This window comes from Amblyomma maculatum, chromosome 1 (assembly GCF_055883805.1).
Source record: "Amblyomma maculatum isolate TAMU_Amacu chromosome 1, ASM5588380v1, whole genome shotgun sequence".
Lineage (NCBI taxonomy): Eukaryota > Metazoa > Arthropoda > Arachnida > Ixodida > Ixodidae > Amblyomma > Amblyomma maculatum.
In genome coordinates this window covers 333,225,124-333,241,885 of record NC_139344.1, presented here as the reverse complement: position 1 = coordinate 333,241,885, position 16,762 = coordinate 333,225,124, and the positions used below count along the sequence as shown (strand labels likewise).

Here is a 16,762-nt window from a genome sequence, read left to right as displayed (position 1 = left end):
TTGCGCAGGATTTTATCTTTTTGTAGATGTTGAGTTTTCAGGGGATCCGTTTTATCTGTAGGGCTGTTTGAAGACGCAATGAAAAGACCGCTGTCCGGTTTGTATGCATTTTTTCTTAATATTTTTCGATCAGTTACAAGCACAGAAAAATAAACCCAGTAAAATTGGAAAAAAAAAAAGCATTTCCTATTAATACATATACTAATCCATTAATCTAATGCTCTGCTCGGGGCAACGAGGAGTAAACATTGCGATAAATATTACGAGATATGAAATTCGTATAGTCAGCTCATTAGCATCAACGTATTTTGTCCGCAGTAAAAGGCTAAAGACGAGGTTATTTGTCATATAAACATACTCACGGCATCTTTATCGGTGTTTTCTCGCATTCTGCGCGAGGCGCTCTTTGTTATTACTAAGCTTAGACATAGCGAAAGTAGAAAGAGAGAACCCGCTTTCTCCATATCTGTAAGGACAAGAGAAGACAGTATGCAGCACTGCGATCGAAATGGGGGTTATGTCCGTTTGCGCATTCGGATACTTCTTATGCATTGCTTGCATCAACAGACTTGTTTATTCGTCCTTTCTGGGCAGGGCCTTTCATTAATTAAAGCTGCACTATCACTGAAAAAAAAAATGCTTCTCTTTAATGCAGCCTTTCTTCACAGAGAACGATATGCCTTGTAGATATAGCGTAGACCGGTTAACGCAAAAACTTTTCTTTTTTGCTACGAATTGAGCCGCGCAAATAATCTTAGGGCTGATGACAGTCACTTTGGTTAGCCATACCTCACTCGGCGGTAACTCTCAGAAGTCCTCCACTACGGCGTCTCTCATAGCCTGAGCCGCTTTGGGACGTTAAACCCCAAAACCAAACCAAACCAAACCATCAAATGTGATGCTTATACGTTCGCGAGAATCCGAGAGGAGACAGCTCAGGGGCATGTCAATACGACCGCTCGATGGTAGCAGACGGATGCTGAGTTGAAATATCGGTGGCGGATGTGCAGAGAAGCGTGCCATGCTTGAACATAAGGGGGAAAAAATGGCTTCGGTTTAGCTCGGCTGAGTCCGGTTATGCAAGCGAAACCTTTGTTATGCTTTGTTATGCTGTGTTGTTCAGCCATGTTAGACCCATATATACAACCACAGGTTTTGCAGCCATATTACGTGGCTTGTCATGCGTTCCGCGCTTCGCGTGCTTGCCGTTTCGTCGACGCTAAATGCCTCTTCGCCCGTCGCCGAAGTCGTGTCGGAGGCAGAAGCAACAGCGGCGTATCGGCCAGTTTCATTTCTTGTGCGGCATCACTGATTTCTACCGCGTCGTTACCCGATACGCGCAGGCATTGCTCCGGCTTCTTAGTGACGAACCTGTGGGTGACGGGAAAGCGATAATGATGCCGCCTCCCGCCCGTCTGGGCCTCATGTGACCCGACAGCGAGACGGAAAGCTCTGGGCGGAGCAATCTGCGTATAATGCGGCCCAGCCGCTCTGGTACGGTGTGAAGCCGCCATTCGGGACAACATTTTCGCGCCTAGCAACGCGCGTTATATATATATTATGAATTTTTTCCTGGTTATACTAATCGTAGGACCAGCTCCAATTCTGAGAATGTAACATGGCCTCTAAAACAAGAAATAAAAATTTACTGAACACATTTTGTACCGATTGCATGGTGCCCGCCGTAGCTCCCGATACGGCCGGCTGCAATAAATCTGAGGCAACAACTGTTTTTTTTTTTTTTTTTTTTTTTTTTTTTTGTTGCCTCAGATTGCAGATGAAGTTATGTGATGTTAGGAAGATAGTGAGAGACCGGAAAGCGTGGCGTGACATGGTCTATAGGGTCACGAAGAGTCGGACACGACTGAACGACTGAACTGAACTGAACAATTGTTTTTTTTTTTTATTTTTTTTTTTTTACAGAAATTTTGGACCTTCTAAAAACCTCCCGGGAACAACAACGTGAAACGAAAATTACCAACCGAGCCATGCCGCGGGCGCTAAATACGTTGCAATGTGTCCTGCTTTGTTGCTGCAAAAAAAAAAAAAAAAAAAAAAAAAAAAAAAAGAAAAGGGTTGACTGTGAGGAAAGCTGCAATGCACGTTGTCGGTCTATAGACGTGGATGACCATGATGCTGTGGCAGTAGCCTTCTGCCGCTCCACACCTTTCTGCAGAAGAGGCCAAAAAGCGCACTCACTTTTTCATCATGGTCGGCTATTTCACGACTCGTTTCATGTAATCAACCTTCCTTGTTGTTATTACTGTTTGCTGATAAATACTATGACTCTGATTTTACATTTAACCTGTGTTTATATTTATTTACCACGTCTGCCTATTTGTCAGCGACATAACGCATAGAACGAATTGTTGAATACATTGCAAATAAATATAACTAAATTATTGTTTGCCTAGAATCGCTACGTGACACCTGCAAGCGCCAGGCTGCGAGTGAAGGGTAATCAAAACGTCACAGTATCTTACGGAACACTAAAAGAGCCTCTCGCGTAAATTTCAAACTCTACATGTGAAATTCCTTAGGGGGAGAAACAGTGCTGGTAATTGTTATCTCGAATGACCTATCGCGTTGCTATGCCACCAGTTGCAGCGCACATTTCTAGCTTTATCTTAATCTAGTTTGGCAGCGGGCAATCAACTGTTACGTACCGCACGTTCACGAATTTCTACACACACAGCTTCGAAGATTTGCGGATGCACTTCAAAATGCCTGTGCTGTGCTCGTTTCCATCACTCTACTCGCAGTGTATGCTGAATACCAGATTTCGTATGTAGACCAGCTCAACTTGCTCGTGAATCTGACCCGCCGCTTCTTTCTTTTTTTTTTCTTTTCCTTTTTTTTTTTTTTTTTTTTCTGTAAGGCTGATATATGCTATGGTAGGCCATTTACTACCGGCCAATTCTGCGGTTCTCTGATCCAGATAAAAGTTGCTTGCCCGCTGCAACGAGCACCTGCTCTATTTATATTATACTAACTCAAAATAGTGAATAATTCGAATAGTAATTCGAAATAGGGTCGAAATAGTAAGCTGTGCTTGCAGACGTGCATGCCCCCGGGTTTCACCGGCCTCGCGAGCACAAGAAAAATTGAGCTAAACATGAAAGAAGATTGAAAGAGGCTAGACCGTATCTGGAAAAATGGTCTTACTTTTTACAGTGGCTGGCATGTAAATCCCCAAACCGGTCTTCTCAGAAATGATTGCGTTCTAAGAAGAAGGTTGCTATGTGTCCCGTCCCAGAAAAACAAAGCACAACGCCCACGCCCACTCCAGGTGATGCCGTTCGGACAATGAGCGGGGAGGGGAAGGGGGGGGGAGGGGGGGGGGGGGGGCATGGTTTGTAGCGCAGAATCGATTTTAATACAATAGGCAGGGCTCAAAAACAATGAAATACTCAGCACGGGAGTGCCGAAAATACTTGCTGTGACGCGCACTCGAGAACGCCCGCGCAGACAGCGAGGAGCGCTCTTGCAATGCGTTTCAATCGGCCGATGGTAAAACACTGGTTGCCTAAGCTGCTGCTTGAAGATCGCTGAGGTAATGAAGCAACTAAAATTCTTGTTCTGAAGCCATTGCGTTAAAGGGGACTTCCTCCAGTGCAAGCCGTTATCGTAGTATCATTCGAATCGAATACTGTCAAGTTTGTGCTGGACAACGCTATTGTTAATCAAACTGGGCCGGGTAATGATAATGCGCCCCATGTGGTCACGAACTGGTTCAGGTGAACCGAACTTTGGAAGCCCCATATAAGAATAGGCGCTGTCATGGCAGATGTGGTAGAACGGGGCAGGGCGACACAGCTGTTATTGTCGCTCCTCGAGAATGAGAAAGAGCGAATATTTGAGAGCCTCTTCGCGCAAGGCAGGCGCATGCTGAACGCTGCCCAAAGGCCGTCATTCACTCACGAAGGAGCGTGTTTTAAACTAACGCCAAGTGAACATACGAGTAATCTTTTTCAATGCAAATGTTATGTGGTCCGCAGTTTTTATTTCGCTTTAAATTTTATCGGTGAAAGTTACATGTGAGAGCCAGGGGATAAGGGCTACACTAGTATGGCTAAATCCTGTTCGGGTCGTTTTCGGTCGGTGGAATTTGTCTGCACCGCAGGCCTAGCTTTTCAGTTCCATCGACACGCGTATTTTTTTACCCGATAGAAATATTGCGACGCCGGTATTCGAGCCGTGTTCCTCGACGTGATTCGGATACTGTACCTCTATGCTATCGCTGCTGCTCTCTCTTGGAATCTAACCCATTACACTTAGACACCAACGGTTGTCTTGCCATATTTCGTAGGCCCGTTTGGAATGCCTGTCCACTTGCTTTCTGCTTCAAATGCTTACTCATAATCTACCTCGCATTCCCTGCTGCTGCCGACTTTTTATTATTATTTATTTTAATTTTTTTTTCAGGTGACGAGACCACCGGTTCCAGGTTCATAGAAATTCATATCCAAAGAACCATTATTTCACTCCTTTCACTGCTCTTCTTCCCTCCTCTCCTGTCCTCCCTCCCACTTTTCTCCGTCCGTACGTCCGTCTCTCTCCCTCCCTCCCTTCCTCCCTCCCTCCCTCCCTGTGCTCCCCTGATGTACTGTTAAATCCTCCTAGAAACGTATTCTCCGTTTCACAAGCTGTTTTTGCTGCACTACGAAAGGCAAGGCAAATTTATAGGTCAGCCAAGCGGGCGCGTACAACAGTACTGCGTTCCCACCCTCCTATGCCGCCGTCGGAGAAAGTGGGAGGAAAATCATTTAAAGTCCGCGCCATCCTTATTTGTGCAGGTCTCCCTTACCTTTGAAACGGGAAGTTCGTGTACCGCGTTTGTAAAGATAGTGGTAAATTTGATTTCAAGTTTGGAAACGTAGCATAGAAATGTGCAATTTTCCTCGTGTGGTTCGAAACGGAGTAATGAACCGCGCGTCTAACTGTCGTTTCATTGCGGATTCAGCGCTGAATCTCACGGTAGGACTGCCGTTGTCCTTTCTAGACACCGCTCCACGCTTTTATGGCGGCTTCTGCCAGCAAATATTTTCGGCATTCCTTAACTCTTTGCGCTATACACCAGAACACTTCGGCGCCCGTTTTTCAGATTGACTGTTTTCGATGTTGTATAATGACGAGGCCTGAGATTAAAGCATTGCTACGATTTTGCGGGTTTTTCTTTTTACAAAATTTTGACGGGTTTTGCGCAATTTCGACGTCTGTTGCTGTTTTGACGTCTGCGCACTATATAGACGTCCCTGGCTATTTTCACTTCGAATTGAATGTTCTGGCTCTAGTTAATAAACTATAATTACTCCACATGATTTTAATTTTGCACACAGACACACATTTTTCCTCCATTCGTTTACTCATCAATCAATTAAGTTTTCGATAATGACATTGTGACACACTCAGCGGACGTACAAATCCTGTCCACACTCACGAGCCTATCAAGGCTTTCGCCTTAGAATTTTTCCTCTGTTAGTAACACTCTTGTACAAGTTAGTTACTGCTGCTATATGTTCTCATAGGTGTAATTTGTTCTATATTCTTTCTAGCTAGTCTGCCAAACTTGTGGACTTTTTCTCATGTATTCCTGACGGGAGGTCCCCAAGACAATTTTCCTTCTGGACCTCCTACTGTACTAACTTTTTATATGAATGTTAGAGCTTAGAGCTGTTATCTTGAACCAGACATAACGGTACAACAAAATGGACGTTGCTATTATTAGTATTTATTTTGTTTGGATGAATTTCCAGCAGGGGCCCTACATCGCCTTTGTGCACGGAGACATCGATGAGAGAAAAGTTCCGTCTATTGGCATAGACATTGGTTGGTTGGTTTGTGGGGTTTAACGTCCCAAAGCAACTCAGGCTATGAGAGACGCCGTAGTGGAGGACTCCGGAAATTTCGACCACCTGGGGTTCTTTAACGTGCGCTGACATCGCACAGCACACGGACGCCTTGCTTTTCGCCTCCACCGAAAAGCTGCCGCCGAGGCCGGGATTCGATCCCGCGTCCTTGGGAACAGTAGTCGAGCGTCGTAACCACTGCGCCACCTCGGCGGGGTGTCCTTCTATTTGTCAGAAGCCCAGTCACATCCGAGCGTAGGCGGTCATCATCTGCAGTATCTTCCTGTAAACGTGTTTCCAGGCTCTGGTGCTCCAGGCGAAGTCTATGTGTGTGAAGCCGAGCACGGGCACCTTGTAACTGAGCACGACATTGGGCAGTCTTCTTCTGAGGTGGTGCACGTCTCGCGGAGTGGCCAACACGTCTCCATCACTCCAGTAGATCGCTACGGGGGCTGTGACTTTCCTGAGGTCGTACTCTGGTGGCCATTCCTGAGGGTGTGAGTTGAATGAAAAACAAAACGAAGTAAATGATACAGAGCGGGAAAAAGTACTCACAGCAAAGTACAGAGTAAGCTGCCTCCAATCTGCACTTACATCGTTCTCCTGTATTTTTTAATTTCACGCGAGGAGTTTAAATCCAGTCCGACACTCACAATCAAGCTGGGCCGTACCTAATTAGTATGGACAAATATGTCTGTCATGCGCACGAACTATATTTGGGCAACACGGTCTTCTTGCTTAACAAAAGAGTAGCGATGTTGCATTGGACCATAGGACACAGAGGTGTAACAAAGCAAGAACACGGGGCTTCTGCAGTTTTGCTGTCTTTACTGGTTCAGTGCGGCGTTGGCACTCTGTTGTGTCTTTTCCGACGATCGGCTAAGAATCTTTGCGCGCCTTTGGCTATAGCTGTGCGCAGACGCCTGCAATCTTCACTCTCGGCTGGGAGAGGAGGCATAGCACCTTCTTCTACGGCATCGTTAATTGAATGAATGTGTGAAGCGAACGTACCTGTCCATAAATTTCCATGTTCAACCTTGGTCCCCAGTCATATTTTTGAAAACGATCATCTTTTATGAGCTGTAATAGAATGTAGAAGTAATTAAATATTGCAAGCACCTTGGCTAAATATTTTCTTGTGCCGACAAAATTCGACAGTGTGTACGCTGTATGCAGGCGTGATAATTTGTTTTAATACACGTCTTCCGAATCTTTTTTTTTTTTTCTTTCTCCTTGCGACTGCTACGCGCTTGCGACTGCCTTGCGACTGCGACTGCTTCCCTTCGCAGCCTCTTAAAATTGGATCCATACGACGAACCACTGTCCCAAAGGCACAGGTGTCGTGTAATGTCCCACTTCCGCTCTTTCTTTGAGGTTCACCACTGGCCCGCGATACTACTGTTGTAAATAGCATCAGGTTATCCGACAGCCGCAAAGATGAAGAACGGAGGAGGGACGCTAAGCGCGGGTTAGACGCGCCCACGGCCTTTATCTGTGTGCGGTCCAGATGAGGATCTCGTGGAGCTTAGGTGTAACGTCACGTTACGCCTGACCTGCGGGACAATGTGGTCTGTGGCGCTTCGATGATCTAGGAGGCCGCACAAGAGCGGAAGGAAAAAAAACGATGGTGAATCAAAATTCAAAAAAAAACATTGAAAGCCTGCTGCCCTTTAGAAACACTCCACCCCCACCCTCCCTTTTTCGTTAGCATACCCCTATCCCACCGAACTCGGCTCATCTTCAATCCTTGGGAAAATTATGTGTTTGTGAAGCCTCGGCTTTGAGTAAGAACATTCTTTTGATTTAAAGCATCTTAGGAATCATAATAATCTAATCCAACTTCTGCAGAATATTCGCATCGGATAGAATATTCGCATCGGATATCAGATTGTCCCTATTTTTTTTCAGCATATATGCTCTAATCCTATAGCTTTTCCGTCACTTTGACCATTCTACTTGGTTCGCTTATTTATTCTTACTGTAAGCAGGTCTTCAATGACCAGAGAACAGGAAAACTTACCTGTGCGTAATGGTACATGTTCCGCACCGAAGTTCCGGACGGATTATTGGACATATACAAAGGGAACCTCGTCTAAACGAAAGGAACACAGACAACACTGTAGTTGTTGAAACCAAACCAAAACCTCGGTAGGCATATTTCTAAAACTACGTCGACATAACGCAGTACCAATTTATCACGCTGACGTGCACCTAAAAAGAAGAACATGAAAATGTTTAATGTTGCCTGCAGGAGCTTGAACGTTTATACAATAGTGAGTGTTTAAGCATGGCTTGAACCTCACTAATCGTCCTTTTCGTCCTTTCCGCTCGTCCTTTCTTCTGTCCCCGTGTTTTCTCGCGCTGTTCGATGCGATGGATCGTTACTAACTCGCCCAAATCGCTCTCCTACCACCTATACTTCATTACGTGAAGGTCACTCGAAACCGGAGAGGCGAAGCCTGAAGTTGTACCCTGAGTAATATAGCTTAAACTCTAACACAAAATCTTTTAGAGAAGCTGCAGTTGAAGTTAATGTTCGAGTCAGAAAATTACCTATGTCAAATACATTCGCGTATTTTTTTTTTTCTTTTTTTTTTTTCTTTTTTTTTTTTTTTTTTTGAGGGTACACTTCTATGGTGTGAAGGTGTTGACGCGAAAATATATTTGGAAGAAGAAGAGGCCCGGAGGGATACGCTTTTTCATAGTTACTTCCAATTCCGGAAGTTTGTTGTAATTAAATTTTGTTTCACTTATGTACGGCACTCTGACCTCTTTTTTGTAACGGATGTATATGGCCTCATGATCACCGCATCCTTTATGAAACTGGATGTAGGTGATGGATGCCAGTTTCAATGTAACGCACCAACAGCAACAGCAACAGTATAAAAGCAAGATACACAAAGAGACATAATTATGACACAAGCCGGAAGCACCTGAAGAAGAGGCGACACGCATGAACTTCCTAGGGTATTTTTTTTTTTTTTCGCCAAAGCCTGCAGATCAGCTTCCTTCACCGCAGACTCACAAAGCACGTTAAACAGCCACTACAGTTCCCGCACGGTGCGTTGCAATCTTCATCAACTTCCATTCCAGCTGAAGCCATGCAGTTTAAAGCAAGACCACGCAAGCACTTGCACGTGTAAGACAAAAAAAAAAAAAAAATTAACGTGTACCACATCCGCTTGGGCAGCCGTGCCGCGCTGTAGGCGCTAACGAATTTTTGGACTGCTTTACGTCGTTGCTATGGGAAATGGCAGGGACAGAGTGTGAATCCAGCCGTTTGCACTACCCGTCTAAATTGGAAGCTTTCTTACCGCTCCACACATTTTGGCGGCAAAAGCCAATAAGCTCATGCTGACTGGTGCCCTAATCCGCTAAGATTAGCATCTGTCATTATGTTTTTTTTCTTTTTCAGTGACTGTCGGCTTCCATTATATGTACAGGGCACAAACTATAACAACCCAAGTGAAAACTCTTGATCTTAATGTGCTGAGCTTCACCCCCCCCCCCCCCCCCCCCCCCCCCCCCCGTTTGCTCTGTCCGGTGTTCATGAGAAAATCGAATACTTTTCTACAGCGGCTGAGCGTAGCTCTCGATATCCGAGAGTACAGTCATGCGAATTACCTAATTTATTTCAATATGTAATATTTAGGCATACGTAAAGCCTGAACGTAGTCGCGTACAGTGATGTTCTGTCGTTTCACGGCCTATATACAGAATTGTATGTAAGTGCATGTGCTGTGTTTAATGTCCTCAGGACCCCCTGAGCCGAATTCCTAAGACGTTTTAAGATCGTTGCGGCGGCTGTTCTTTCTTCTTCTTCTTTTTTTTTTTTTTTTGCGTAGTAAAATTATTGCTGTGTTACTGCTTTACTGCTGTGTTACTGGAAGCTGGAGGACACGGCTCGCATGTTTGCATATATCGTGCAGGGGCCCCACCAAGCACGTGCCCGGAAATGGTGCGCATCCGTTTCCAAGCATTACCCGTCACAGTGGCTCAGTGGCTACTGCATGCGTGCGGCTACTGAACATGAGATTGTGGTCAATGTATATTTAATCGCGACATTGAATTCCGGGGTGGGGCGGGCGCGTTCCTGTTCAGGTGTAACGCAAAATACGCTCGTTTAGAGTATCTGGATATGACGTAACAGTGCGCTAAACAAAGGAGCAGGTAGAGAAGGGACACGAGCGCTGATTTAGAACTACTTTTTTATTTCAGGAAGGAACGTAAACACACACAAAAAAGAAAACGTACAATAATAAAACAAAATAAAATAAATTAAAATCACCAAAATAAAATTGCCAACTTATCACTTCTGTCTTGTGTACGTGCTGCTTCCGTCTCCCTTGAACCCCTCCTTCCCCGGTGCCGTTTCCCTCAGAGCGCCGTCCTTGTGCTATCCATTCGAATGAGACACCTACTCGCCTACCCTTTCCTCAAAATAGTTATTTATATTATTATGAACAGTGCGTACAACGGTACTTGTCTTTACAAAGACTTGTGTTCCAGCTAAACAAAGACGTGCGTCTTTCAAATGGGCATATTATGTAAATGTATTATTGGAGATAAATGTTCTTCTTCAGGAGCGCGAGGTTATCCCTTGATGCTATGTTCATTAGATGCATGTGAGTACGGCCGCGTAGGGTGGGTTCAAATGGTGAATATCGGAACGAGCACACAGCCGATAACCGCGGACTTCATTTGACTAATTCTACTGCAAAAGAAGCAAAATGCACTCGTGCAAGTGCGACGTGTGGGACATTCCATGCTCGGTCTACGAATTACTTTTTTTCATCGATAGAGAGGCTGGACGATTTATGGATGACTCACCATATTCATTTCTATGGGGAATCCTCCATTGAAGAGCCTAAAGGCAGTTCTGCAAGAGGGTCCTTGTCTTTCACTTCCACAAGACTTCTTTTGAAGTTTTTTTAAGAATGCGCTTTTCTTTGCCATGAAAGCCCCGCCGAACGCACCTTGCGCAAGGTCCTGCAAGGAAAATTTCTATCAGAGCTTCGTTTTGTAACCCCGAGCAGGTGAGTATTCTGCCTTGATTTTCGCACATTTGCGAAATTTCAGTAGAAGGATTTCAACTTATCGAGGAAGAAAGAAGCCTCTTAGCTATAGCTTCACTACATTATTCACATATACAAACATATGAAATTTCCCGCACCATTCAGGATCGCAGTTGTATCGTAAGGCAGATTTAGCTTAGAACAAAATGAAAAGATAACTGCATTCCGAAACTTTGCCTGAACCAGAAGACAAACATTACATATATGTTTTTTTTTTCCAATTGCTTTCCATTTTCTGACGCTTGGACATCTGACCAGTGTCTTAAGTAAAACTTACACCACATGCTATATCGTCCATGTCAGCCATTCGGTACGACAGATGAGAATGGAAATGCAATATCGGAAGAAAAAGAAGGTCGTTTTGTGGCATCAGCACTGTGTATGCACCATTGTTATCAGGGCAACAACAGCACTGGTCTAGGAGCTTTTCGATGAGCTTGGGAGGTTAGCTTGTGAGCACTGCTTTTGTTAGATTCTATTTTGTTTTATCATTTGCGTTACTGAGCGGGCGATATCTCAGCTATTACCTGTTTATATGATTGGGTAATATTGGGCTTTAAGAATCGCGATACCGATTTGCCATACAACATTTATATTGTATCATCTCTAGCGTTTTACGACGCGTGCGTGTGTATAGCGTACTTATACATGGCATACATGCAAGGCCCTGTAGTCATTAATAGCATAGGCTCTCCATGTTTTTCGGATAAATTATACAGAAGAAAAAGCAGTAGCAGGCCTAGAAGACGGTATCAGCAGGGTACCTAGATATGTCCGACCTTCCATGTATAGTCCAACGGCTAGGGACTTTAGCCGTTGAGCTATACATGTCTGATGGGTTTCGCATCCAGCGTGTATGCATTTTTTTTTTATATCGAAGCATGAATTCAGCCTTGTCGAATACGGAAGTGGGTAGCAAAGCTGGTGGTCCTCGTCATGTCATCAGCGAACATCTTTCGGTGGAAACATCATAACGACACCACGGAGGGAATGAGAAGCATCGCTGTTTAATCAATAACGTTAAAATGACCGGAAGGTGACAGTTAAAATGAAGCCGGGTCCGTAAGTGTTAGAGGTCCCAAGAAATATATGCTCACCGCCAATGCTCTCGACACCGGTATAAGACGCTGAATATCCGATGTCATGTGACCCAAGTACGCCACTGGTGCCATGGCGTTGAAGAGGCGAATCTTTATGCAGTTGTAAAAAGAAGCGATTGGGAGTAAAAGTGGGATTAGAATTCACTCACAGTAGAATCAGGTTTGTGTATAAAACGTGTATTTTTATTCACTGAAAGCATAAAGCCAGGGTCTGTTAAAATCTTTCGCCTCACGGGCCTATATTCGACTGCACTGCCCTCGATATTTGCAACAAAGCACGCAGCCCATTATAGTGTTCACTGTGGATTTGAGGCGAGCAGTTCATTGTCAAAACATACAAAAGGAAGTGCTTATTACAAAATGTTAACTTTCACTGTCAGCTATTGTGGAAAAGATTCGACGTTTAGTCGTTTGACTTCTTAAAGTAAATACCATATTTTCATTTACTTCATTACACCTTTATTCAACATTAGGTGATGTTGAGTATTCAAGCGAAAAGCCAGAAAGGCTTACTAAGCCAGTGCACACATTATTTACGGCACAGATGGTAAATACTGGAGTGCACAACATAGATCCACACATCAATAATTTCTTTTTTTTTAATCAGGGACAGGTTCAGGAAGGTTGACTTTGAGCACTGATGGTTCGCAAAAAATTAAGCCTATTTTGTGTTAAACCTTCAAGAAAAACAAAATAAAACGTGCATTACGGACAGAGCTATTTTTAAAGAGCCCTTATGCAATATTGCTAACGTGTGGTTGTGGTGGTCCTTGCGGGAGTAACATAAATGAATGACACGAATTAATAGTTAGTTAATAAAAAAGGATACGAACGTACGGAAGAAAAACGCAGTGGTATGTGGCAGGGAGTCAGGGGAGAAGGCTAGCTGTAGGTTAAAATTTTCACCTTGTGCTGTGGCCGCGGTATACGTTGGTTCGACTGTACGAGATGGTTATTTTGAAACAGGTCATTCTCGTGCATTGTTCACAACAATAATGACGGCGGTTATGGTGATGAAAAGTAACTCGCCGAAGATATTATTCTGTAGCGAAAGTCACAAGCAACTATAAAAAAAAATTGGTACGCTGAAGCTCACTAATATTTAGTTTACGTGTACCGAAATGGCCACGAATGTTACCACCACTTCTTATCAAATCCACAAATGTTTCATAATTATTGCGGAGTTTACTGCTTGAAAGTGGCTGAAATAATAGAGTGTTAGCGATGCCGTACGCTAAATACGAGAACTCTAGCGGAGCTGTGACAATATGACAAATGTGGGAGGGCAAGACTGGCATCAGTAGCAATTGCAGTGCGTGGTGTTAGCTGTACGGTCGTCCCGCTTTAATATAGTGCGACCTTAGTTGCTACATTTCAGTTATCGAGAGAAAACGGGATCTTTACTTGAAGGCTGTGCTTCTAACCGCTTACCTTTCGGTTGTACCGAGGTTGCTCCGCCAACAAGGCGAACATGATCATGGTTCCTTGGGACCACCCGACGTAGAGTAGCGATCTCTGCTCAGTCTTCCGCAAAATAAAGTCAATTTGTGCTGGCAGATCGTACTTGGCCATTTCGTCAAAGCTGCGCAGGAACAGTCAGAACTGTCATTGCGCCATTTGGTTTACCGGCAACTAAAAAAACATTGGTTAATTTATAGCCAACGGCTTAGTAAATGACCAACGGCGGCTGTTTCGCGCGGACTTTTCCTATACGCTCTTTTTCTGACCAGCGGCTCCTAACGCAAACTTTCACAGATAAGGCAGTTCCGAAGGTCGAAGGCTAGCCCTTTACGCTCAGACAGCAGCGCCGCGCTCGCTACTGCGAGGCCTTCGTCGTCCGCCGCACATCCGTATTGCTACACTACCGACTGGCTTCTTGCTCGGCGGCGAACACAAGTTCGTCCCATTATGGCTTAGAATTAGCAGCCTTTCTTACGATCCGAAGGTATCCTGATTTTTAATGCACGAATGAAGTTTAATATTTAAATTAAGACCGCTTTCCTGTTTTCCGCCAAAGAAGACAAATACTACTGCGTCCGTTATTTTGTGTTGTGTTGCCATGCAGACTTCTCATCCCTTTATGTGAGAAGCCCTGACATGTTTTTTGGGGGGCACATCATTGTTCTTGTCACGGACGTCATGACCACTCTGAGTGTACTCCCTGTAACAGGGTGTCGATGGCTTAAGACGTCGCGCTTAATGTTTGACCCGTCATGAGTTATGAAGAAGGTTGGGTATAAATATTGAACTGCGTCGAACTGTCATCGGCTGTCATTTACTACTACAAATTAAGCTCTCGGTTACCTGAAGTCCCAAAACCTGGACATCCACCTCTTTAGGCGCTTGTGGCGTGAGTAATGCGTTCCTCTCACGTTGCCTAACCAGACGTCGAAACCGTGGTCAGCGAGAATGAAACCTGCGCCATATATAAAACAATGCACTTCAACAAAATTCTTTCCCATGAAAGTAATTATGCGTAATTACCTGATTAACTGTTCATCGACATTTTTGCACGCAAATGTTCAGTACATTTACTGCAACCGCAGTTGTGACATACATGCTTGAAAAACCTATGAAATAAATTAAATCGGGAAGTTAATGTCTAAATGTCTGCTCTCACCCACACAGGGACAATTTTTATGTGCGATAGAGGATCATGCAGATTTAAAAAGTGGAAAAAAAAATACATTTCAAACAGTTTGAATAACGAACACTAAACGAGTTTGGAACCATCCTATGGAAGGTCTCTACAAAGGCTTTCCTCGCTAGCATGCGATTTGCCACTTAAGTTGCCTTACTTGCAGTTTATGTAGGAATGATAATAGCAGCTAACCACAATCTGCATTAGTTCTTTGATTTATAATTAATATACCCTCTTCTTACACTCTTCATTGACACTAAAATTGAGGCCCGCTTTTTTTATTAATATTTTTTTTTTTAATTCTAGGAGTGCGTTACCATCCTCCCGATGCAGATTCAAGCTTATCGCACGTATGTAAAAACTTTTTGCACTTTGGCACATTCTTTTCATAACGCACCAATCCTTTTGTTCGCGGATTTCAACTTTAGAGCGAGAATATGGTCTGACATGAAAGTAACAGTATCGAAGAATAACGCAGAATACGCGCCTTACGTTTGGTTTATTGCAGCTGAACTGAAAACAAAGGCATAATATTCAGTCTTCCAGCCTGCTTGACCTCTTGTTCTCCACATGCCCCGATAACCTTTCTGTACTAACTTCCTTGACAGGTCTTAACGATCATGCCGGAATTAAGGCTACTTATCAATTTCAAATTACATATCCGAGAAGAGAAGAGAAACTCTTTGTGGTAGAGGTGATCATGATATGTTTGATGAAAAATTTACTCAGATTTATTTTTTCTTTAGCGAAGCGTTTGTTTAGCGTTCAGTTGAAAATAACTGCTTTAATTTTAGATAAGCATTTAATCAAAGCCCATATTTCTACCATTACCACAACCGAACGGCCATGTTCACCCTCATTCAGCAACACTAAAAAATGCCTCAATAATAAGAAAAAGATGGCTATATCACATTGCCAAGCAAAATAACTTGTTACATGCTTGGGAAACGTCCCGTGTGCTGTGCGATGTCAGTGCACGTTGAAGAACTCCAAGTGGCCGAAATTTCTAGAGCTCTCCACTACATGTCATCTCTTTCCTTCAGCGCTTTGGAACGTTAAACCCCGTAAACCAATCCAAACCAAGCATGGGAAAAGTACCGCTGCTATGAACGAATGTTTCATTCTCAAGCTGCCAAAATTGTGCAATTATTTTCGCGACCTTGTTTCCTGATATGAATCATAACGCATCGCTTACTTGGACTTGTTTCCAGCATTAAAAGAAAGCCGACGAATAATGAAAAACGAAAACATGGAGTTGCGCTCTTTTTATAAAATTTAGTAGTTCTGCCAAACGCGCTTTGAAAAAATAAAGCTTGCGCACTAACCGTCTCGAAGTGTGCGGCCGACATCGCTGTCAGCGCCATCTTGCAAGTGCATCAGCGTATTCTGTCAGATCCTTTGAGTTTCGGTGCCTTATAAGATGAAAAACGCGCTTTGTGATCTACGATAAGTTATGGGCAGGCAACCGGCTGTCAATTCATGCGAAGTTTTATTGAGCCATCACATATGATAGAAAAGTATAGTAGCGGTTTAACGCTAGCTATTTCGGTCAATCTGTCCGAAAGTTCAAACTAAACGCCTGAACGTGAAACATCCTGTATCCTAATTATGCACCGTAGACTTCCCAATTTACGAGGCCTGCTGCGATATACGCTTTGTTTATATATAAAGGACCTATATGCACACCAAAATAATGAACAATGTAAATGCGTAGCATCCGAAGCCTCCTCACCAAGGCTCTGGTGCGGCAAGTTCACCACAAAGTCAGCACTGCTGCATTCGAGGCCCGTCATGAGGAAGGCGACCGGCTTCCGCTCACTACGTCCTCCGGACCCCTCCCGTCGCCCGGCCGGTATCCTTTGTATCGTGATGAGATACGAGTCTTTGGTCCTAACGGTGTGCTCTTCAGCTGGGTAGCCATTACTTAGTATCAGCTGCGACTGAAAGTTAAGAGTGAGATGTGCGTGAGGTACTTCCTTGGCTAAGCATATCATAACTCAAAAATGCCCTCCGCTGGTCTAAGGGGATGCTATCAGGTTGTGCTTGAGCCTCAAGTAACACACAGGCCCGGGTGCTTGGACATTCTAGGGTGCGTCA

General features: G+C 44.1%; 1 protein-coding gene across 1 annotated transcript; it reads right to left on the bottom strand.

Moving 5' to 3' along the window:
• Window positions 1-5,555: 5,555 nt before the first annotated feature.
• Window positions 5,556-16,473, bottom strand: LOC146207456 (gastric triacylglycerol lipase-like). Its single transcript, XM_084587109.1, has 8 exons — window positions 16,398-16,473; window positions 14,329-14,440; window positions 13,456-13,606; window positions 12,022-12,114; window positions 10,680-10,838; window positions 7,870-7,941; window positions 6,861-6,929; window positions 5,556-6,338 (listed from the first exon to the last, which is right to left on the bottom strand). The coding sequence occupies exons 1-8, from the start codon at window positions 16,456-16,458 to the stop codon at window positions 6,093-6,095; spliced, it is 963 nt and encodes a 320-aa protein (XP_084443235.1). The 5' UTR covers window positions 16,459-16,473; the 3' UTR covers window positions 5,556-6,092.
• Between the last annotated feature and the right edge of the window lie 289 nt (window positions 16,474-16,762).

Coding starts and splice junctions, on each gene's coding strand:
- LOC146207456 (XM_084587109.1), bottom strand. CDS start 16,458: ATGACGGGCCTCGAATGCAGCAGTGCTGACTTTGTGGTGAACTTGCCG. Junction 12,115..13,455: donor AACCTCGGTACAACCGAAAG/GTAAGCGGTTAG, acceptor AACTGCATAAAG/ATTCGCCTCTTCAACGCCAT. Junction 6,339..6,860: donor ACATGGAAATTTATGGACAG/GTACGTTCGCTT, acceptor TCACACCCTCAG/GAATGGCCACCAGAGTACGA.